Raw genomic sequence first — 24,169 nt, 5'->3', positions numbered from 1 at the left:
GGAGGGGGAAGAAAAGTATAGAACTGCATTCATGCATTTTATGGGAAAGATTGCATAGCTGGTTTAGAAAGAAAATGTCTTTTCATGTCCTTAGTAGTAGTTCTGTGCTTCTTCAACTTCTTTATGAGTTACAGATGATCATATTCTTCCATTCAACATTATCAGCTCATAGAATGAGTGAAATGCAGGAGCCCCTTTGAGAATAAGGACACAGTTTTAACGTTTATCTTGGGAAGAAATGAATCACGTGTAGAGTTATCACATAGAAAAGGCAAGTATTTCAAGTTTGGTAAGGACATAGCAATCCAAAAAATATTGGTTGAAGGGAAGCACCAAACCCAGCAGCTGCCACTTCAGCGGCCGAAAGGCAAACCTGGGCTATGGTTGTCTTCAACACAGCTTGATCTTGACTGCAGTTCTTCCACCTCAGATAATTTCCATGCAAGATCCCCAGCTGTACAACACAGTGATAGAGGCATCTCATTATTTAAGGCCCGTGCTTTCTTTCAAATACTCTTGGAAAATGCACCAAAGCTAATCTTTCTGTCAAAATCTCTTTTTTTTTTGCACTTTTAAGAGCAGTATTAAATATTCACAAATATAAAAACTATGTGGAAATACTTTTAACATTATTCTGATTCTGACTGTTTAAAAAAAGAGAGGGAGCGAAAAGAAAAACCACAACCCAACAACCAACCATCTCTGCCAGAGTGCTTGGCCAGTAGGGAAGATAAAAATGTGACTGATCCAAATATCCTGTAGATCGTATGATGCTTCTGTCTCTCTGTGGACCAGAATTATTTCAGTACTTTCTGCTGCACCCTAAGAAGTGGCCATGAGAGGACAAAAGCCCCCAGAGTGCCTTCAGTGAGGCTGGACCGGCGAGTCATTTCTGACAACACTGGCTCACAGAAACATCTTCAGATTCTTATGTGGAAAGTACTGCAAAAGAAACAGATTAAGAGGTATAAACACATTGGTCATTATGCACAACATTTTCCTTAAAGGTGCTGTGTAATGAAATTGACTCTCTTCGTTCATGCTCTGAGAAGATTTAGACATTATGTGAGAAAATTCCATCTTCTGAAAATTTTAACTCAGGGGCCAAGCTCAGCACTGGATTACATCCTGTGTAAACAGACCTGTTTCCTGGCTATAGAGCAAAGCTAGATGTTTCCCAAAGGTACTTTTGCTGTGGCACAGCTTTTGGGTTTCTAAGCAAGAAAAATCAGGCAGGTAAAGTTGTTGTTTCTTTTGTTGGGACAAAGAGATCCTGATTGTTATCTTCTTTGTATCTGCAAGGTGATACAGGCAAGCAGCATGCCTTACTACTGGCACCAGTTTTCAGAGGAGCTCCTGAGCATCTAAGCAGGACAGTGAAAGACTTTAGAGAGGACATGCCAAAACCTCTGTCTCTAGGCAGCAATCTCTGTTCAATGTCACAGCAATATAAACTGTATGCTGCTTTCTTGACTGACTGAAATCAGAAGGGATTATTATGTATTATTGTAGGTAAATTCTGTAGTTTTGTTGCCTACACTGAAAGAAAACCTGGTTTGGAGTATTTGAGAGGCTGAAGAGTGCTGGATATACAGTTTTAGGGTGTTTTTTTACCAAAAGAATACTCTTAGTTACAGCTATTAGATTTGGATCAGAAAATCACTGAAGGAAGCTTGTGGTATGTATTTAGATGAGATAAAATTTTATATTCACCGTGGCCCCTAGGAACTTTGTATCTAGGAATTTATTCAGTCTGGGTGACACTGAAAGATGCTGTGTAGCAACCTGGCACACTTGCCTAAGTACTGTGAGAAAAACCAGACAGTGATGCAAAGAGCTTATTGGGACTAAGGCTTTTTTTAAAAAGAAAGAAACATAAACATCTTGTTTACAATTCAAGAAATGTCTTGAGCCCCGTATTAATCCAAACTCTTCAAAATTTAACTCCCACATAGGCAATATCTAGGAACTAAAGCATCCATAGCATCACATGTGAAAATATTTTAGGCATGACTCCTTAAAAAAATATCTATCCAAATCCACCTAACTGGAAATCTATTTATTGGGGAAAAAAAACAATTTTTATCAGTGTCATTTTGGCCTTTGAAGATTCAGCTTTTTACTACGAAGCAGCTGAAATACTCTGTGAAAAATACTGGCAAAAACTATTCCCTTCTACTTTTTGTTTGCTAAGCATCTCATGTCAGTTTGTCACTAGCTCTAATTTTAGTCCTTAAGAACTAACTAATCTGCATGCTGGGACAGGTCTTATGAGATGCACATTCCCTGTAAGAGAGCTTCCTTTACTTCAGCTTTAGGTCAGATTAGAGTCATGACTCCAACTGTTCTATGGGTAAAGGCCCACAAAGGTTCCAGAAATGCTGCATTTCTGATGACATCTTGTTTAATCTGCTATTTCTCTGTCTAGTTCTGGCAGCTCCCAGGTATTACTAATGCCATATTCTTCTCCAACTCCATTTCAAATTGTTATAGCATGCTTTACCCTCGGGCATTCAAATAGGCTGAAACTTCCAGGATGATTTATAGAACAATTTCCTGTGGAAAACGTAACCAGTCTTGCAGAACAGAACACTTAGCTAATGCCAGTTCAGATTTTTAATACTTCCATTAAACTACAACAGCTTCTTCATGGTAAGAATGTTGAGTGCAATAAACCCACTGGGATCAAATTTTCTGAACTAGCAACTATCACTATTATTTACAGCTTACTCAAGCTTCCGGGATAACAGCCAAATCCTGTTCTTCCCTGGTCCAAGATTAACAGTGCTTTCTTCTTGTCTGAAAAAAATCCTCAATGACAGTTGTGCAAATCAAGCAACAGACTTTACTGCATCTTCTTTTGCCTGACAGGACCACAAAGCTTGCAAAGGCTGTCTGTAGGAGAATAAACCTACACAGGGTCATTAAGCAAAGGCTTGAGAGACAAGTGATGGGATAAGGAAAATCACTAAATGTACAGTGAACTTTACAGAGAACTTTAGCTCACACCAGCTCAAAGCCTGGATCATGGTGCCAAAATTAATGCCTGCTGTATATGTTAAATATGCATGATAATATGACAGCTTAAAAAAGCCCCAACATGTAGAGCTGTGTAAAAGAAGTGCTTCAAAACCTGAGTGCATATTGTTATAAAAACCTGGCCTTCAAAGGTTTTCCACAAACAAGGTATAGCAGACACTCTTCAGTAACTTCAAATCTCATGTTAATGAGGATGAGCATTTGCAGTTCGATAGTTCCTATTATAAAAGCAGAAATCACCTGTTCAAGCAACGGCAGAGCTGGGGGTAAAACCTAACTACCTTGTGTCCTACACTTCCTCCTTTTGCAATGGGAAGCAGAATAAGAAGTCTTCACTGCAAGTAAAAATCATTTGGGGTCTTGTAAGTCATTCAGCATTTTCAAGAGGATCACATACCAGGTGTCAGCATAGTATTCTGGGATGAGAAATTCAGAAGTATTGACTGCCCATGGCTTCACAGCAAAGTCTCTTGAAAACTGCAGCTATCCAGCACCTCCAATTGCTCACTGACAATCATTTTCAATGTGGCTATTGCTTTGGTTCCTAGGTGTTCAATTTTCACAGCTGCTGAGCAGCTAAAAGTATAAATCAATAGACTCTCAGTCTTCCTTGAATTTAAATTCTGGAATGCATTCAGCTGGGCACAGAAAGTAGAGATATGCAGAACCAAATGAAACAATGCCTGTCTCTGGACATTGGTGGGCTGGGACTTTCCCATGTCTGCTTAAGATTTCAAAAAGGACAGTTTATTTTAAGTGAAAACATGTTTTGCTATATTTTTGCACTATTGAGAAGCTAGCTGAGGCTACATTTACCCCTGGCAGGTTGTTGATCCGCTACCCAGACACGAGCTGTGCTCTGCACGCTGCGTGTTAGGCTGCACAGCCCTGCCTGCCCTCCAGCTGGGCATGGCCTGTGGCTATCACTTCAGAGAAGCATTAGAGCTGAAGACTCAGAAAAGAGGAAAATGAGAGGCAAGGAATAGAGCTGGAGATCAACTCAGAAAAATATAAGAAAGTATTGTTTCATTAAATGAATAGGCAATGTGTCCAAGACTTATGGCAGAATTGAACTCAATGAACAGGAACTGCTTTTTCTGTAGTGAGGATCAGCTGCAGGAATTCACTCTTGTCCCATGTCACACAGTCTGTCACATGCTAGCAGGCACTGGCTACTGTCAGAGAGCACTGGTTTAGCTTCAGTTCCCAGTCAGATGTACCTATTGTGGCACTAAACTTCCATGAATCCCATTCCCAAAGTCAAATAACTGCCTCGCTTTAGAATACAACATTTACATTGTATTTTAAAAATGACAGCAAGTGACTCAGATCACGAAGTTCAGTATTAAGAAATATGTCAGTCTGTGAAGCAGTGCACTGTGGAGGAATGGCTCTGTGAAAAGGGACATGATTTCCTTGAAGCTGACAACCCAGCTGTAGTGTGGTGTAAGGCCTACAGCAGCTGTGACCGAGCCTTGAACTGCTGATAAGGACCCAGCTCTGCCTGGCAGAGCTGGCTCTGCTCTGAGTCTGGTGTCAACAAGCTCCCTGGAATTCCTGAGAACATCCTGGAATGTGGACAGACACCTGCTTGCTCCAATCATAAGTTTGCCCTGGACACTGGGACGGGGCAATAAACCAATCATGTATCCGCTGCGCTCGCGTACTCTGCGTGAATATCTATATATATCTTGTAAGCACTAAGAATAAAGGAGAACGACCATACTCATATTGAGACTCATCGTTACTCCGGGTCCGGATCCCACTCCAACAGTGCACAGAGGAAAAATATGACTAAGAATGTAAAATGAACAGAAAACCACAATAAGGCAGAGGTATCAAGCCTTCCATACAAATTGGTTTGGATAAAAGTGGTCTCATAACCTTGTCTCCTTCTTTTCCTTTAGCTGTTAACTCTGGCTGAAAAAGAAACCAAATCAGAGAACCTACACATTCTCTTCTCAGCTCTGAGACATTTTCCATTACACTCTGATTTTGCAATGTAGTTTCAACGGCTAAAAAACATGTTGTTGAACCCTGACAAACATCAGCATCTTGAGAGGATTCTATTTTCTTTACATTTATTTCCATCTAAGTCTTCTTTACACTGTTACCCATATAGAAGCTGCTATACGTATAGAAACTGCTGGTGAGAGGCTCTAAACCACTGTTCTGGCTAAGAGGTGGAAGGAAACCCTTTTTTCATGTCATCAGGAGCTCTTAAGCCTAAGGACTTCAGAGACGAATTCTGTGACCCAGCTTATCTCCCGAACCTGAAAGGGGAGGGGAGTTAAGATTTCTCTTGAAGCCAGGCATGCCAAAACATCTGCCTTAAATATATACACCACCATGAGGGAGACATTTTGACAGCATGGAGTTCACCATGTCACGAGCACAGATCCAAGTATATGTGTTTAAACTGAGCAACTGGATGCTCACTCTTTCAAAACTCAGTAGCCTGGTCCCTTGATTTTATTGGTACTCTCTACCTTACCTAAGCTATAACAAGCTCTGAACATACTTCAACCCTTTTTTTACTCATCATCTTGCCCTGTTGAATACTCAGCAGTCAGTTCTTTCCACTCATTTCCTCATCTTCCTGAAACATCCAAACTTGGAAAAGAAAAGTAATCATGACAGTCATTCCAATGGCTATGCTGGCAAACATTCCTCTCAGGAAATGACTGGACTGCACAGCATCCTCAGCTTGGAATTCTCGGTCAGCAGTTTGCAAGCCTCTACAACAGAGCAGTAAAGTCAGACACGGCACAGGAACTTTCCACTCATTTCCTCATCTTCCTGAAACATCCAAACTTGGAAAAGAAAAGTAATCATGACAGTCATTCCAATGGCTATGCTGGCAAACATTCCTCTCAGGAAATGACTGGACTGCACAGCATCCTCAGCTTGGAATTCTCGGTCAGCAGTTTGCAAGCCTCTACAACAGAGCAGTAAAGTCAGACACGGCACAGGAATGAAACTTGAACCTTCAGATCTGCCTTCAGTGCTTCACATTTGGTCACTATGCCTTACCAGATCTGGAGGTGCAGCACAGCCTTTTGACTGATTAAAGGAAGCTACCTGACCCCAGCAGCTTCCATACAAACAGCAGGATAAAGAAAAGGTTTTCTTAGCTGGAAATGTATGTAAACAAAGTGCTAGAATACCTGAGCCTCACTGTAATGATGATATGTATCTTGTTCTAAAAGGGTTTCCTTTGATACACTTGATGAGTCAAGGAATGCTTGGTATGCATAAAAGACATTCAACTAACTTGGCCGTATCTCCTCTCAGGAAGCTGATGTTTTTCCAGGTTCACAGGAATAGTGCTCATGCTTTATCGCAGAATCACATTGTTTTAATGTCTTTCCTTAGAAATTTCATTTATGAAAGAAATAAACTGGTCCATATTCTGCAGGACACTTACAGGTTCTTAAATAACATTAGCATTAAAGATGCTCTCACCTTCTTAGCCCAAAAGATCAATGTTTCCATGTATATTTGTAACATGTATACAATATTTACACACAATCCTACCCAGACAGCATGGATCCTTGCTATAGGCTTAAGAAATATATGAAATTGAGCTTATAATAGATCAAAATATTTTCCTGAAAAAAACACACAAACAAACAGGAATGGGGGGGAAAAGGAGATAATTAAAAGTCACTGAGCTTAGTCTTTGAGTTAGGAGAGAACTGGAATATACTCCAGAAAAGTAAATTGGGTTAGGGTAAAAAGTCATTCCCTAGTCAACTCTCTAGTAAAATACTTCTGTCTTACATTTCTGGTATTGCACTACACAGTGATAGCCTAAAAAATGTACCTGAAAGTATGCAAGAGGCTCACTTTTTCATAAAATAATACCTGAGAAAGTCTGGTGCTTTGGAAATCATGTTTTCAAAATCTGCAAATCCTAGTTTCCCATCACCATCCATGTCAGCTTCTTCTATCACCTTCTCGCAAACCAGAGTGATTTCCTCTGCTGTTAGCTCTTCTCGGGTCAGCTTATTGAGGGTTTGTTCCAAATCTGATTTACAAATGAAGTTATCTGTGTTAAAATCTAAACAATAAAAGAAGCAAAGATCACCAACAACTCTCATACTCATTTACTTCAAGCAAAAAAAGCATACCAGAGCATCTCCATACAGTACCATAGATCTTAAAGGCATAGATTGCTTTAAGCTCTCTGGGAGCCATTTCACTGAGCACGGAGAACATATCCACAAAATCATTGAAGCTGAGGCTCCCCTCTCCATCTTCTGAGAAGGATGACACAATCCTTTCTTTGAAGGGATTCTCCTGTGAAAACCATATATATACATATATATATATTAGTATTTGGAAGATTAAAAGCCCTGCAGACTCCCTGACATTGAGCACTCAATTCCATGGTTGGCTCTGCGAAAACAACTTCTATCTTTTTTCCCCAAATGCATCCAAGAAACTACATTAGTGTGCTTTAGCAGGAAGTGTCAGCAGACCATGCTTGCTGCACAGTACTGCTTCTCACACAGGTTTTCTTTTTCTCTAAACTGCCTTACAAATCTTCGAGTAAAGGCACAAAGAGTCTGAAGATCATTCGCATGTAACAGGTTCTTGACTGGGTGTCAGACTGACACGGTCAGGAGGGTAACAGCTCCTACATGAAGTAGCTGGCACATAGAAACAGGTAATGGCAGGAGGGGAAGGAAACAGAGACCAAGGGAGGAAGCCAAGGTAACAAACAGGGTCTTTAGGCCTTCTGGTGGCCCCTGACTGAAGACTGGAAGAACAAACTGTATTTATGAAACCACTTTCAAAAGTATGTGTCTGCATTGCACACCTGACTGATGCAGAATCATCAATAAACCATCAACCAGACCATGTCTGTTCATTAAGCATGGAGAGTCACATCCCAGCAGAATCTTGCAGAAAAGCCTTTTATTTTCACTCTGACACACATTGGTGTCCAACCTGTGGTCAGACTGACTATAAATTCTAGAGATTTGAATGAAATTTAGACTCCACAGGAGATGATCCTGAAACCCTCTTCTAGCACCCCAGAAGAAGACACTGATCCCATAAACACACAAGCAAGAATAAGAAAAGCTGCTTTATTACTCTGTAGTCCAAACCAAATGTTTTTATAGTAACAAACCAGTATCTTTCTCACAACTATAGAAAACCCCAAAATTAATTTGTAGCTATATCTGTAAAACTGGGAAAATCAATTCAATTCAGCTGAATAGGAATAAAAGACAAATATCACCTGGGTTGTGAGCAACATCTCATCAAAGCTTCTCTACAGATCTTATGTGAAGCCAAGAGACAGGCTAACATATGGATCTCCCATAAATGTAAACAGATTCAGTGGTGGCATGTCCTGTTCACTAGTTTTAATATGTATGCAGCATTTTGTTGGGCTTTAAAAGAAGCAGTATTGTGAAAGCTCAGAAGCTGAATCTTATAACCATTTAGCTTCTTTTTTTTTCCCCCTGTAAGTTTAGTTATGTAACAGGTATTCATAAAGCATCAAATTATTTTAAACGGAATTTCAAAAACCAGCTATATTTGAGAGGAAAATGACCAGAAAATGTCACTTTTCAGTTTACTTGAATGCTTTCTGGATAATTCACGTGCCAAGGGAAGGGCAATGGAGCACAAGTCTGATGAGGAGCAGCTGAGGGTCAGCCTGGAGAAAACAAGGCTCAAGGGAGACCTTATCATTCTCTACAACTACATGAAAGGAGGCTGAAGTGAGGTGGGGATCAATCTCTTCTCTCAGGTGACAAGCAACAAGATGAGAGGAAACAGGCTTAACCAGGACCTTAACCTCACCAGGAGAGGTTCAGACCTGATAGTAGGAAAAATTTCTTAACCGAAGGGGTTGTCGAGCCCTGGAACAGGCTGTCCAGGAAAGTGGTGGAGTCTACATCCCTAGAGATATTTAAAAGTCATGTAGATATGGCACTTGAGGACATAGTTTAGTGGTGGGCTTTGGCAGTGCTGGGTTAAAGGCTGGACTTGATAATCTTTTTCAACCTAAACAATACTATGATTCAAAATTCAATACTAAATGCCAAGCTCTCTCCAGTCCTTCTGGCTGCGATAATGGCCAGGACCAAGGCTGTCTTAATGGATAGGTGAAGTAGGGACCACAGAGACACAGGCTCAAATGACAGCCCATTAAAGTAGTCAATACTGAACACAAATTCTCCTGCAGGGTTTGATGACTGGAGTCATTCCACAACAGCGAGCATGCCTACAGATTTCAAAGGGTAAGAGATTAACAAGCTCACTGTGCTCTGAGCTGCAGACATAAGGCCGAGCTCACTATTCAGCTGAAGACAAAACCAGGTCAAATAAAATTAGAGTAGAAAAGAAGAATTCCTGAAAAAAAAAAAGACAGCAGCCTCAAAAAGCAAAAGGGTCACAGCTCTACAGAGTCTCAGAATGAAAAACAACACCCCAGAACTAGGCAGATGGCCGAGAGAAACTCATTGTGAAAGCATACGTAATGATCGCTCATGCCACACGCATGACGTGCAGGGATGGCAGGTGCACATCTGTGGCTACTGCTAAGGCTAAAGTATCTGACCTGAAAGCCTGGAAATGTGCCTGTTTGTGGTATACACATACAGACACGCAGTGTGTGTCTGTTGTTTCCAATCACCAATTTACTAAGTCAAAGTAAGTTCCATTTGTGCTGAAACCTATGAAAAAGCTTACTTTCTTCCTAAAAGCACACACACAAGAAAGGTGTATCTGTTAAATGTTTAATATTACAGAATCCTAAACATCAGAATGGATGCCAAAGCACGTTAAAATAACTATTTTTTATTTCTAAATACTATATAGCGTTCTTTGGGACAAACCTCATCGGAACCAAGTGTCATGGCAACAGCTGCAAACAGACATCTTAGAGGCAGCATTGGGTAACAAACAGGGGAGAACACAGATGCAAATATTACTATCAGCAGCACCTATCAAACCTGGGGCTCTGTGCATTAGAAATGCTAGGCAGGATCTCACTGACTCAATATGCATACTGCACTTGCGTAAGGTGAGTTATCTATTTGGCATATCAGAGATCTTGAAAATACACATGAATTAAGAATGAATTAAATGGACCTGAGCATACTTCTTAAGCAACTCTTTGCCAAATGAGTCTCTAAAACCTAACTAAAAAATAAAATCTTTCCTCATATTGATTTCTTTTCTTTAACTTTCTCATATTATCTGTCTTCGGGCAGTATATCTGTGGCTTACACAATGGAAAGTATTAGCTTACCTTCACAGATACTTTTCACATCCTTTCTGTAATTTCATTACCTCTACTCTAAAGAGCACAGATTAAGGTTCCATCATACTTAAAGGAAAAGCCACAGAGAAAGGGAGTAAAGGGGAAAATGATACTGTTCCTTCCTAGATTGCTTTCCCTTAAGCACTAATTGTTTAAAAAAATCCTTTTAAAACTAGAAACTTACATTTGCTTTGGTAAAAAGCTTTTTCTGTACTCTCACAATAAAAATGAGAGGGGAGACAGAAACAATAAAGAAAATTACAACTGAAAAAAACCTGCTGTTCCACAAATTGATACCATTGCTGTAGTGGCTTGACATAAACCTCCTAGATGTGCCATCCTGTCTTTGTAGTGATCACTTCTTCTGGTGAGAGAATTGTGTTTCTGTACATTTTTGAATGCCATGTGGCATCTATTCCAACATACAGACCTAGAACACCATACAGTAAATTATAACCATTAGTTTGCTGACAAACTATTACAGGCTTTATTCCTGCGACTGCAGCAAAATCTTACCAAGACACTTGTTATGTTCCTCTGTCCTCTAGTTTCCATCACAGGCTCTAGGAAAGCACTGTGGTGGCCTTTTGCCCTGTCTGTTTTGTAGCGCGATGAATTAATTCCAAGCACTCTATCCTATTCCCACAAGCTGACTGCATTTCCGAAAAAGGAGGTTGCAAGTAAAGGTCTAAGGTCTAAGATATTTGAGCTTGAGATGCTGGAGAGTCATTACAAAATGCTTCTGAGTTTTACATTCACAGAAACAACAGTGATCATTTTCTCTTTTGCATCTGAATATAAGTCCCCACTGTCTTCACAGAATACACAAATCCAGGATGCACAAAGCAGTCTGCTTTGCAGACTACTGAGAGTCAGAATCCCATTGGATGCTTTAATCAGGAATTGTTCAGCACTGACCAAAAGCTAACCTTTCACAAATTTCAGGAGTCAGTCCTCCAAAAAAAGCCAGAAATGAACTGTTATCAGACAAACGTTAACATAAAAATGGCTTACCAAAACGGGATGATAATACTAGTTCTGAAATGTGTGATGAACTCACTGTTCCCTACGTGTTCTTCCTTCCTCCTGGCTGACTCCTGGGCCTGTTGCCCATTCTGTTTTGGAAGGGTGTGGATTTATGAACTACCTTACTCCCTCCTGCAGCTAATGACAAGGCCTACGAGGATCAATGAAGTTATTGCACGAGCCAAAAACCAGAAAGCACCAGAGCGTCAAGGGAGTGAAAGCAAGAGGGTTCCTCCCCGGGAAGCCCCGTCCTGAGCAGCTCCTGACACAAGGATTGCTCCACGCAGCCATACCCAGACAAGGCCGCGCTGACGCGAGGGTTCGGACAACTAGGGACGTGTGTTTGGCCCCCTCACCCACGGCTACAAACCATATATGATTTCTGTCACCAGGCTGCGTTCCTGGGATTGAGAGGGTCAATATCCCTGTGGGAATGACAGGGATAATGTGAGCGACATCAGCTTTGTTTTGAAATAGTGTCACTTCTACTTTCTCCACGGTCTCACACTGAATAGCCCAGATCATGACTACAACTTTGCAATATTAATTGCAGCAATCTCACAGGTGCCCAGATGCCCTGAAGGTGATTTATTAGACTGCTGCCTGTGCTACCAAGATTGTCAAAATTAGAGAACAGAGACAACAACGAAACTGATGAAGTAGCTGTTAACTTCAGTGTAATGGTAGACCTAATCAACTTTAAGTATCTGCTCCTTGTTTATTTATTTATTTCTTGTCCTGACTTTCAAGAATCATGAGTTAGTGAATAATTCATTACCAATTAAAGTGAGTGACCACCAGCATTTCTTTTTCCTTGAAACACAAAAATCCTGGCTCAAAAAATTAAAGTATGAGGTAAAGATCTTTCTTTGTAGTAGAAGAATCTAAATTAGAAAAGTGCATTATTGATTCTATCCATTTGTTAGAATCTGCAGTGGTATTGAGCTCAATGTTGCCAGTAACTAGAAAGGTAATGTGTATATGAAAAAAGCCAGGTGCATTGAAATTAGCAGTAATTTTATTAGAATTCAATAGACATTTAGTTCATTTATTTCTATTTTTAGATTTAAATGTTGTCTTTGCCTTCACCTTGATGAATATTTACTGAAGAAAACAAACACTGCAATGATTCCTTTGGCAGTCTGGTCAAGTTGCAAAGGTTAAAGATGTTTTTTCATGTAAGAGCTAGAATTACCACCTAGATTGCTTGAAAAATGAACCCTTGGGGAAAGACTGTCCTTCCCTCACCCCCACCTGCACAGGTAATCACAAGATGCTTCACAGCCAAGCTTGGTCCCCATTTATAACTGAGATCTTACACAGCATTTTGATATCTTTTAGGGCCAATGCTTTGAAAGAATTATAGAATAAGGTCTAGTCTCCTCTTGATGATATTTTACTAGAAACAAGCTCACTAGCTATTGAAAGAACATTTCTCTGTGAGCTGCCAGCATTCCTGAAATAAAATCAGTGCTTTGACAGCAATATTTCTAAGGTTCTTCTGCAGACTTATGATACTTGGGAGAGAATTTGTATAAAATTCAACACTGAATTTGTCCTGCTATTTTCATAAATTCAAGTTCCTTTACCCTGGAGACATCATCCAGTTAATTCCTTGCTTTGCTTTGCTTGTGAGTGCAGCTTTTGCTTTCTCTATTAAACTGTCTTTATCTCAACCCATGAGCTTTGCTAGTTTTTACCCTTCTGATTGTCCCCCATCCCATCGGTGGGGGAGTGTGTGAGTGGCTGCTGGTTCTTGGCTGCTGCTGGGGTTAAACCACGACAAAAGCTTAATGATGCTTCATGCAACTATCAAATTGAACAAATAGTTGTTTCTACATTTTACTAATCTAAAGACATCGACTAATTAGCATACATAAAAAAATAGACCATGAGAACAAACACAACATAATTCAATGAACTGTTCAAAACGTAAATGCTAAAAATCCAGATTTGTCCTGTTAAAATCATAGTAAATTGTTGACCTGATAAAAGAATAAAAACAAATAGTGTATCGGTATTTTTTTGCTCTGATTGATTTATGCCTACTGCTTCTCTCATTTCCAAGTACATGGACTGGCTCTCCACTTCCTATTGGTAATGCCTCCATGAAAATGAAACCCGCTGATAATTAAGAAAACTATACTTATTGTGTTCAGGCAGTTGAGAAAAAAGGGGAAAACCTTTCCTTTATATTAGCAATGCTCTGCACACCTCTAGCAAATTTCCCATCAACATACAGAGTTAAGAGCTTCTGATTTCTAACCAGCTCTTCCCACAGAGATCCCACTGGTCTCAATATACACAAAGGAGAAAGACTGCCAAATTTCATTTTAGTTCCTATTAATTTCCTTCAACATCTATCCCAACTATCTCTGCAACAGAGAGAGCCACCTAAGTATTTTTCAGTTTCTGGGGCTGGTTTTGCCCCTAAACAGTAATAGGAAGGGGAAGACCTCGGCATGCCACATTGCTTCAGGACATCAAACTCACTTGTCAAAACATCTGGCAGATGAGCTACGTAAGTCAAGATACAGTTTGTAAGCAGTCAGAAGTGATACCTTTAGCTCAGGCATGTTTATTATGAGCTGCATAGGTAGTTTAACATCAGGGTCCCTTGTATAGTCCATGGGCACAACATTTGGTGCCATCTCATAGTATCGGCCATGCAACCTGTAAACAAGCAGAAACAAACAGCCAATAACCAAGGGTAAATAACCAATTCCATTCATACAGTAACCAGATACAAATTTGTCTTGCAGCTCTAATTACTGTTTTTAGTGCACAAGTCTGAGCCCACCAAATTGCCATCTTTTTGAACAGAGGGCTTTGATGCAGTATCCAGCCTAACTGCTACCAACACCCACACATCCCCTAAGCAGTGTTTCATACTACTTGTTCCTAACACTTAGGCACTGCACAGATGAAGTAGGCCTGAACCAAGGTACTAACACCCTGAGAATATCCCAGAATCACAGCTTAGTGCAGACTGAGCTGCAAGAAGTTGTTGTTTAACGGCCCAAAGAACTTAAAAGCCAAACAACATGCAACTCTGATGTTACATACACCAGATCCCTTGGGAGACCTCACTTCTCAGTTAAAAAAGCCCTCTGCCTACCTGTGCCTCATTAACATCACAGACTCGGTTTTACAATTGTAGCACTGGCTGACAGCAGCACACAGACCATTTCTACTTTATTCTGCCTCACATAGTTTTGTTCCACTCTTGGCACAGTTTAATCATCAAACCAGCATATTTCAAAGGCAATAAACAAATGATTTTACAGAGAGATGCAAGCTGAACACTCATAAACCCAGTTCTGCTCTCTAAAGCTTGCTTACCATGCTAACAGAATTATGCTTTGGAAGAGAGCTGAAAAAGGAAGAGCCAAAGGTCATGGAATACATGGATGTGTCTAAACGTTTAGAAGCTGGCCACTAGTAAATTACAAAAAAATCTGTCTCAGTCTTATCCACAATCTGGGCAAAGACTGCACAAATGCTTCTACAGCATTACTTCAAATTGTTAATTGAACTAACTTAACAAGAGTTGATCCCACCCTTTATTTGCTGTCTCCAAATATCTTACTGAATGAATGCAAAAGCACAGTCTGAAAGGGAGCAGAAAAAAAGAGACCTAAGTGAAGAAAACCTCAAATCAAGCAGGATGTAAATTTTAAAACTATCTTAGCACATTTATTCTCCCTGGGATGCTCAAACTAGGAATTGAAACATTTCAAGTACAATTGGTACCCAATTCAAACTCACCAATGGATATCAAATTTTGAGTTCTCAAACAAATTACAGACAGAAATTGTCTGGTAAGTAAATATTTTCTAATTTTACTGATTCTAGTAATATCTCATTCAAGTGGACAAGTATCTAGAATCCAAGACTGTATGTATGAATATCATATGTGTAAAAAGAACAGGAACAAAGATTAGGTAGTTGCTGACCACAGGAAACAACGTGTACTATAAATTGTAATTCCTCCCATATGTGGAAGTTTATTTGCACACCTAATTCATAAACTGCTCCGAGCAGAAAGTGATCACTCAGTCGTGTCTCGTGTACTCACACAGAGTATTCTGGTCTCTCATTAGGTCACGTGTACTACTTCCATATATTAAAAAGCTGTATTTTGTGACTTACTTTCCTTTTAACAAAAAATCCTGCCTGCTCACTAGGTGTACTAACAATTACAAATAGAAATTACCAAGTTTTAAACAGCAGAACATAAACAAACCAGTAATACAGGAAGTAGTGCGTCACCAACCCCTTCATCTTTCCAGCTTTAGCCTCAGCAGCTCCTCAGTCAGCCCCACATGCAACTGAGACATTTCTGATTCAGATGGGGAATTAATTTCAAAAACTAGGAGAAAATAATCTACAGGCATCTCCTTTCTCATTATTATGATGTGTCACACAGAGCACGTGAACACGTTTCCTCTGGATCTTAGCAAACTGCTCTCTGCACAGCAATATATTGTGCCATACTGCAAACTGGATATTCACTGATCTAAGCACACCTCAGCACAGCTCACCCTGACATTGCATAAACACTCTGTAATTTGAGATACAATAGCCATTTCCTACTCCAGCAACTGATTTCTCCATTGCAAACAGCAGTTACTTCAGTACTGCCAATAACACATTGGTGCTACAATGGAGACCAAACACTAGAATGACAAAGTCCTCACTACGAATACATAGAAAAGCACATCACTGTCACCACTGTGGCTCATGCTGATCTGGAACTCAGTGCTATTTTGATGGAAATACTAAACCTCCTTATGATGCTCATCAAATCCCGTAAGAAATTTTGAAACAATACATAGGTGAGCAAGCAGCATCACTCTAACCCAAGAAAAAACCCTATAAGGCATATGGTGGGTCATGATGCTGTGTCCCAGATCCATTTGCTGTGAAGCAACAATCATGTTTCAATGACAGAGGCTTAGAGGGAGAAAGAACAAAGAGAGAGGACAGCCACAGCTCTTACCAGCTGCTTAGTGGCATTTTCCAGGACATTTCCCAGGACAAAAGTTTGTCTATTTATGCAGTGTCAGTGCAAAGTAAACCTGTCATTTCTTGCTGACAGAATTCACCATCTTGTCCACAGAAGGTACAACCCTCCCAGCTGCATGAAGTTAATCCATATTCTTCAGCATCTGAAAGAAGGATCCAGATTCTCAAATCTAGACTAGACTCTGCTAGAATTAGCTGCAAGGCAGATGCTGGACATAGAAATATGCAAGTAATTAACAGCAGATTTGACGGCAGCTCTGATATCCTGTTTTCCTCCCGAACAATTCTTCTAGTAGTTCACCAAATTGGTCAAAGATCTGTAGGTATAACAGCTTTCTACCTGAGTGGATTTCAAACTAAAACATCCAAATGTGTTTGTAGGAGGTGGCTGTGATCTATCTCCTGCAGACTAAATTACAGCAATGAAAGTCTTTCACATGCTTCTGTCTGCAAGGATCTTGCAACTCTATTTGTGATAGTTTTATCACATGGCATGATTAGCTAATACCACAGTGAAAAAGGCTACTTTTGTTTTAATAATGAAGATCAGTAGTGTATGTTTATAAAAAGTTACTCTTGCCTAGAAAATCTGTTTGTTTGGGGTTTTTATAACAGAGTATTTGGATTTTAGGGCAATACATAATCACAGATTTCTCCACCTTCAGTTCCAAACCCAACAGAGTATGCTGCACTTGCTCCATTATCCTGTATAATAAATCAAACAAAAAAACCTGTCCAACAGAAAACCAACGAGCAACGGTTGCACCTTTTCCCATCGGAAGATCTTTATGCTGGAAGGTTCTTCTAGGACATCGTGCACTGTTTTATGACAAACTGGAATGCCAGTCTATGAAAATGCCAGATTTTGTAGAAAACAGGCTGGAAAAATAACAGACCCACCTCAGCCTCCTAGCAGGATTCTGAGAAAACCACCTATCACAAGGGAAACAGTCCCTTCTGCAGGACTGCCAGCAACACTTCTATTCACTTGAATAATTTATGTTACACCAGGTGAGTACTTACTTTTTGGCAAGGAAACAATTTCTGATCATTTATTCTGTAACACACAGAACACAAAGATCATTACACATCAGGGTTATTTACACCCACAATCCTCCTGCTTTTATGCAATACAGCACTACAACTTGTAGTGCTGTGTACTATGACAAATCCTGTGAGTCAGACTCAGTAATCATTTCCCAAATGCTGCTCTGTTTACTGACTATTCTGACACATCTCTCAATAACATTAATTACTAACTGCAAATAGAAAAGAAACAAAACCTCTGGTAAAGGCTCTAATATTTCTCCTGCTCTTGCAGAAGCAGAAGGCGCTTCAGATAACCTGAACACACCAGAGCAGTTGTGACCTAGAGAGGAAAGGCTTTGTACTCAGCAATCCCCTCACAAGAAGCATATCTGAATACAACCTAAAGCTGCTTTCACTGTCTCTCCTAGAAACATTTCTGTCTTGCCAGGGAAGCAATGTAAGGTTTTGCAGTGCTGTCTGAACACACACAGATTTGGAAAGGCTGCCATTACCATACACAGACCTTCATGGATATTCAGAAAACCAAGACCTGCAAGCAGCCTCACTGTCTTTGCAGTAGTGACTACTACAGATCCTGAAGCTTTAAAGGATTTGCTTTAAAGGATTCTTCTGGATGCACACAGAAGCATTTCTGCATTGCTGGATGTGCTCTCTGTCACCAGGATGTCTTATTTACCCTGCATGGGAGAAGTTGGCAGTACCACCAATGAGAGTGGGAGAGAATGTACTGATAAACTGAACAGCAAATTTAATTTACTGATAATGCTCTGTCCCAGCAGGTATAAGTTTAAGCTTCCTGTACTACCTTTAGGGATTAGGGCTGTGATTCTGTACCACTTTAATCCAGTCTCAACACAGATTGCTGATCTGCCCTTGCAGAAATTTGAAGCCCATCAACCACTCACATCCCTTGCACAAGCACCAACACTTCAGAATCTGCAGTGAGGCGCAGGAAACTCATGTGTTTGAAAATATAGAAGTTTTCACAGTCAGCTCCTTGAGGCAACCAAAGCAGTTGCGACAGCAGTGCAAGAAAGTGGGGGTTTAATTTTTCTATTAAATTAATCCATTAAGGGCAGTATGAAACTTAGCCCTGTAGGCAGCAGTAGTTTTAAAGTCAGCCAGTGGAAACCAGGAAAGCTGTGTTCAGAAATAAAAACACAAGACAGTATTGCACCCACAGCCTATGTTTGGCCAATACTACCTTTCACTCTACCACTTGGGTATTTTACATGGCAAGAAAGCTTCCTCATGGTGCTTCCACTTCTCAAGGGTGCAGCATCCTGGAGCCAGCAAGGGCGACACTGTGCCGGTGTTTGCCGGACACAGCTTCACTGGGATGTCTCCAAACTCCTAACAGTGCCTCTAGCTATACCTCATTAGACATTTTGAAAAGAGAGATTTTTAAGCTTACACCCTGCAGCAACTGTTTTAATTCGCTATTGAGCTTTGCAAGGCAGTCTGACTGTACCAAGGTCACCAGTGCATGTGTTAAAACACAGAGCAGCTCTTCCTTGGCTTGGTATCTACAGACATCTCCACCATTAAAAGTAGTGACATTACAGCTGGCTGGGCTGCCTTTGTAATAGGAACTATACACTGGAGGAGTGCTGAAAACTAAAGATAAAAGCTTGTAATGGCTCATTGATTAGAAATAAGTAGAGGCTTTAAAGTGGCCTTTAGAAACCAATAAACATCTCCCCAATTCTGGTCTTGCCTTCACAGGAACAGTCACTTGATTTATGCTGTAAGGGGAAAACATTTTTATTCAGCAAGATATATCCTAATTGTTCCTAAATAACAGCAATGCATTCAAACACTTTACAGTCAAGACCATCTCAAAGAGAAAATTCTAGATTGTTCTGCATGTTCACAGAAAATGGCTTAACTAGAGCAATGAAACAAGGCAGCAAGTGCTGATGGACAGCCCCATAAGGAGGTCACAGAACCTGTGGCATGACCTTAACAGAGACTGACTCTATGGAAGGAATAACCTGTGCCAGCAGCAGGACCAGCGAAATGCTCAGCTGCTATTCAGCTGCATTTTTGTATATTCACCACAGTGAAAGCTTTAGGCTCCTGTCCAGATGTCAGAGCTGAACAGAACAGCTGCAGAAGGACTTCTGAAAGGTGAAGGAATTCTGTTACTGATATGCCTTCTCCCTTTTATGCTTTCCAGTTGAAGTTATTTTCATTACAGCAGTAAAAGACAGTAACTGGACACAGAAATCAGATTCATAAAGAGGCAGACAAGAGGATGAGAAGAGGTGGATAGACGAGCTTTCTGCTGGTTTTTAGTTAACACATTAAGTGTTTTTTCACCTCTGCAATGCAAAATGAAGAAGTACAAATTAATTCCAGAGAATACTAGATAAATATGCTCCCAAATCATCTGCAGTAAAATTAAAAAGAAATCAAAAGAAATGTTTTTGGCAGACAATGCATAATAATAAATTTATTCTAAAAGATCTAGTCATACTTAGGAAGACTCTGCTCTTCCCAGAACTACAGGATGTATAGAAAGTATAGATAAAAGCCATTTATAATATTTTTCCTTCCTCGAAGCACCACTCAAACTGCTGCTCACAGGCCTTTTTTTCTGCTGGTGACTCAAAGAACCACAGAACGACTGTGGTTGCAAGGAACTCCCGGAGAACAACTGGCCCAACCCCCTGCCAAGCCGGGGCACCTAGAACAGGCTGCCCAGGACCGTGTCCAGATGGCTTTTGAGTATCTTCAAGGATGGAGATTCCACAACCTGTCTGGGAAGCCTGTTTCAGTGCTCAGTCATCCTCATGGGAAGGGGGGAAAAAAGAAAAAAAAAAGGAAGAAAAATGAGCTTCCTCATGTTCAGATAGAACTCCCGTGCTTTGGTTGGTACCCACTGCGCCTTGTCCAGTCACAAGGCTTTGTGCTCTTTGCACCCTCCAGATCTTAGCTCTTCCAGCCTTTCCTCATATGAGAGATTCTCCAGTCCCTTAACTGCCATAATGGGCCCATGCCAGGCTCTGCAGCAGCTCCATATCCCTCCTCTACTGGGAGACTGTACTCCAAATTCCATACAGACCAACACTGACAATGACTTTGTCTTCACACGAGCCTTAGCAAGGCAGGTGCCATCTGAGTAAAATATAACAAAGGAAAGTTTTATGGTACAGAGATGCAGGAACTGTCTAGAAGCATTTTTTTCTCATTCACGTAGATACAGAAACATTATTAACAATAAGAATAGAAACCTAATTAAAAAGAAGATCAATAGCAGCTTCAGGATATATGTTCTTCCTGTATGTAGCTTCTTGCCTTAAACTCAGGAAGATTCGCAAGAGTATGAGTTCCCTCAAACTAGATTCTTCTGGCAGACAGGTTTTTTTACCAACGCTGGCATCACAGGTGTTTCCCTTTTCTGCATACAAACCCCGAACTTTTTGAGAGACGTGATGTGTTAGAAAATCAGGAGATGTGTTTTGACCTCACCCTCCATCTGCACAACAACTTGCTCCACAGGGAGCTAAATCTTGAGCAGTTTGCTGCATTTGCTCCCTTATAAGGAAGGCTTTCCAGACACTTGAAGGAAACCAGTATTTAACTCTCAGGCAGGTTTCAGATTTAAAATGCAGCACATAGCTGGAGTGGCTAGAAGGGCTCCTCTGCACCTCACCTTTCACTCATCAAAACATGCCAGGAAAAAGGCAGAGCAGAGAATGCAACAGAATTACTAATTTTCTTCTCCAAAGAGGTTCAAAGGTTTGCTGACTTTCCAGATGGTGCCCAGTTCAGTAATTTAGTACCATATTCCCCCAGCAACTGCCTAGCTATGTTAAGTTAGCCTCAGGCAACACAACTTATTTTAAAAATTTTGTGCTTTTTGGCTCGGACAGACATCCAAGAACACCTGCACTTGAGTGCCTAGGTATTTGCCAAATTGTACTAGTCCACAGGGAGAAATAGAAATAGATGGGCTGGCTAGCAGACAAGTATTATTACTGGAGTAAAAGCTGTCTGCTAGGAAAATCAGATTTACGAAACAAAGGAAGAGAAATACTGCCTTGTAAGACAACTCAACCATTTGTTCACATTAACAATCACGAGAGAGGAGTATTGTATACATTATACAAACAGATTCATTGCTATGAATAAAGTGTTTTTCCAACCTTTCTTCACGTGTCACTTTTTTCTTCTTAATCCTGTTTCTCCCTACAGATGTTTTCCAGTAAAACAAATCTCTTTTGAATCGCAATGCCCAAAACTAGACAGTCTATTCCTACTGAGGTCCTAACACTGCTGACTGGAATTAAATTCTCATATTTTATAAACAGTGATGACCATAATGCATCCAAGGGGGTGTGTGTTTGTTTGCTAAAATTATGCTAATTTGCTTAGATCATTAATGCCCTACCCCGTTTTTTTTTTTTACATTGCATTCTGCACTTGCACATTTTTCTCAGTTCTTAGCACTTATGTGAATTTCCTTTTGCTCATTTTGAATCTAATAATTTCTCTAATATATTGAGCACCGTTGAAAAAGCTAATCTTGATCTTCATAGTGTCTGCAACTCTCCTCATCTTGATGTTTCTTACCATTCTCACCCATTTTCCAAGTGCAGTATTACCTTAACCAAAAGGTTATAGCACACTTACACAAGAGGACTAACACAAACAAGAATGTGTAAAAGCCATTACCAAAATAAAGATGTGTTGCACCTGCTTCTTTTCTCTGACTTGAAAGAGCTGCCACTCAAAGGAAGATTCACTGGCTGCCTCTGAGCATGTATTATCATTGTCTCCCAGAGTGTTCTGGCATCTTTCCACACAGCACAGTTGTGTCCTGAAGTTACGAACACTGGTCTCCTTTTCACAGTATCCTTAAGAAACCTGGGGCATGTTCTCAAAGCCCTCACACCACCCGTGCAAACAGTAACAGCTCCAAAACTTTGTCAGCTGTGCTGTAAGTATTTTAGATCATGCTTTGAGCCAGCGATAATATATCTACAATACCCAACATTCTTTAACATATTTTTGCCCTAGGCCCACTCTCTTAGTTGTGATAAGCACTTCCCAAAATCAACCATCTTAAATAAAGACTCACTTACTGCACACACATTCTGACTCATTCAGTCACACCACCATGCTTCACGAAAATGTACTCCAACCATGTGACTGAATTTTAAACTGCAATAATTATGTAAGAGGCACCTGGACCAAATTACATCCTGTCTTATGTAGTGGTACTGCAATGTTCTTCCTGCATAGTGGTCTCAGATGTTGTGACTGCTGAGGAGTGCATCACTTCTCCATGAGCAATGAGAACAAGGCATGCTGAAATACCAGCAAAAAATAAAACACTCCACTCAAAGTAAATGCCATCAGTTTTTTTGCCTTGACAGACTCACTGAGCATCAGTCTTATTGAGGTTTACAGCATCACAGCAGAGGCAAATAACATTTCTCTCAGAGACCATGTCTATTTTTTATATCAAAGCTGTTCCCAATGTTTATGAAAACAAAGTTTCTTACATCTGCTAAATTATTCAAATCTGAGAATCCTGAAGCATTATGAGTTCCTAGGTCTAGATACACACCACAGATTAATTATCTCCCCAGAACAGGGCAAAAGTCCTCAGGAAAAACAACAGATGTATTGACAGGACACGATCTGTGTCATACTTTTACATATCCTTAACCTGAATGGTTTGAAGGTCGAGAATCCATGGCAAGATCCAGGGCAAGAAGTCAGCATACACATAGGCAGAAATTACCTCAGTTTGGCCCAATCCATTGCTACTAAATAAAACCCAAGGCCCTTCCATTGCAAACAGTGATCTCAATCCTTCTGACTTTACATAGGGATAGTACTGAAACATTCTCGACGCTCTGCAGTTTAAATTCCACCAGTTCTCCTCATGCTTAAGTCCACACCAAAAACTGTACTGAATCTCTTCCATAAAAAGTCACTAGCTCATCCCTAGAAAAGTCTATGATACTGACCCTAAGCTAATCACCATCAGTCTCCTTATAACAATTACATGTTATAAGTGTATCTTAAATCCAATCCCATACCCATTCACTCATGCAAAATAACTGCCTTTATTTGGTTCCTCACAAGTCAGAAAAAAATTCAGTCCCCTCCATATGAATCACAAAGAAGAGATTTAATACAATTTACTTACCGAAGGATTTCTTTCCGAGTGAAGAATGTGCAATCCTGTTAAAAAACAAAATGTGTCATTGTACTATAGGAATAGTGAAAACACCTGCAAAGAATTATTTTCCAACCGTTTTGAAGGAAACTCAGATCTTGCAGAAAAAAACACGAAAGGTGCCATTCATGTACCTTTGACTCAGAAAGCAATATACGCTATAAAATACCGGAAATACCCTAAGAACAAGACTACCAGTAAGATATGTATTGCTAGTATGAAATTCCAGGAGAAAAAAACCCAGCTTGTTGAAATACATCTCCAATGTGGAATGACCAGACCAGAAGCAAAACTAAATGGAGAAAGGTATAGGCCAAAAACATTCAATAAACAACAAAGAGATGAAGAAAATGTCTTCTAACTTGCAATACTCCTTTACTAGAGACAACTGTTTTAATACTAGACATGATGTACTTATTTATTAGCTATTAACTCCTTTTGCTAGAAATTACTTTGTACTGTGCATTCTAAATGGCTCTGTTGTGGGACTGAATTGACACTGGTTTAACTCACTTGATGAACATCTGTGTTATACTACAAGAATT

The 24,169-nt window shown here is 40.1% G+C and overlaps 1 protein-coding gene across 1 annotated transcript; it reads right to left on the bottom strand.

Annotated features, from left to right (window-relative positions):
- Positions 1-526: 526 nt before the first annotated feature.
- Positions 527-23,629, bottom strand: CIB2 (calcium and integrin binding family member 2). The gene is made up of 5 exons (XM_009083986.1): positions 23,595-23,629; positions 13,912-14,023; positions 7,194-7,341; positions 6,907-7,102; positions 527-942 (listed from the first exon to the last, which is right to left on the bottom strand). Exons 2-5 carry the CDS (start codon positions 13,999-14,001, stop codon positions 921-923), a joined length of 456 nt encoding a protein of 151 aa, XP_009082234.1. The 5' UTR covers positions 14,002-14,023; positions 23,595-23,629; the 3' UTR covers positions 527-920.
- Positions 23,630-24,169: the final 540 nt, after the last annotated feature.

Source organism: Acanthisitta chloris, unplaced genomic scaffold, assembly GCF_000695815.1.
Source record: "Acanthisitta chloris isolate BGI_N310 unplaced genomic scaffold, ASM69581v1 scaffold16721, whole genome shotgun sequence".
In the NCBI taxonomy this organism is placed as follows: Eukaryota; Metazoa; Chordata; class Aves; order Passeriformes; family Acanthisittidae; genus Acanthisitta; species Acanthisitta chloris.
Note: the sequence above shows the minus strand (reverse complement) of the source record. Positions and strands in the feature narration are given on the sequence as shown.

Coding starts and splice junctions, on each gene's coding strand:
- CIB2 (XM_009083986.1), bottom strand. CDS start 14,001: ATGGCACCAAATGTTGTGCCCATGGACTATACAAGGGACCCTGATGTT. Junction 7,103..7,193: donor CTATGCCTTTAAGATCTATG/GTACTGTATGGA, acceptor TTTATTGTTTAG/ATTTTAACACAGATAACTTC. Junction 943..6,906: donor AAAGCACCAGACTTTCTCAG/GTATTATTTTAT, acceptor TTTCTTTTGCAG/TACTTTCCACATAAGAATCT.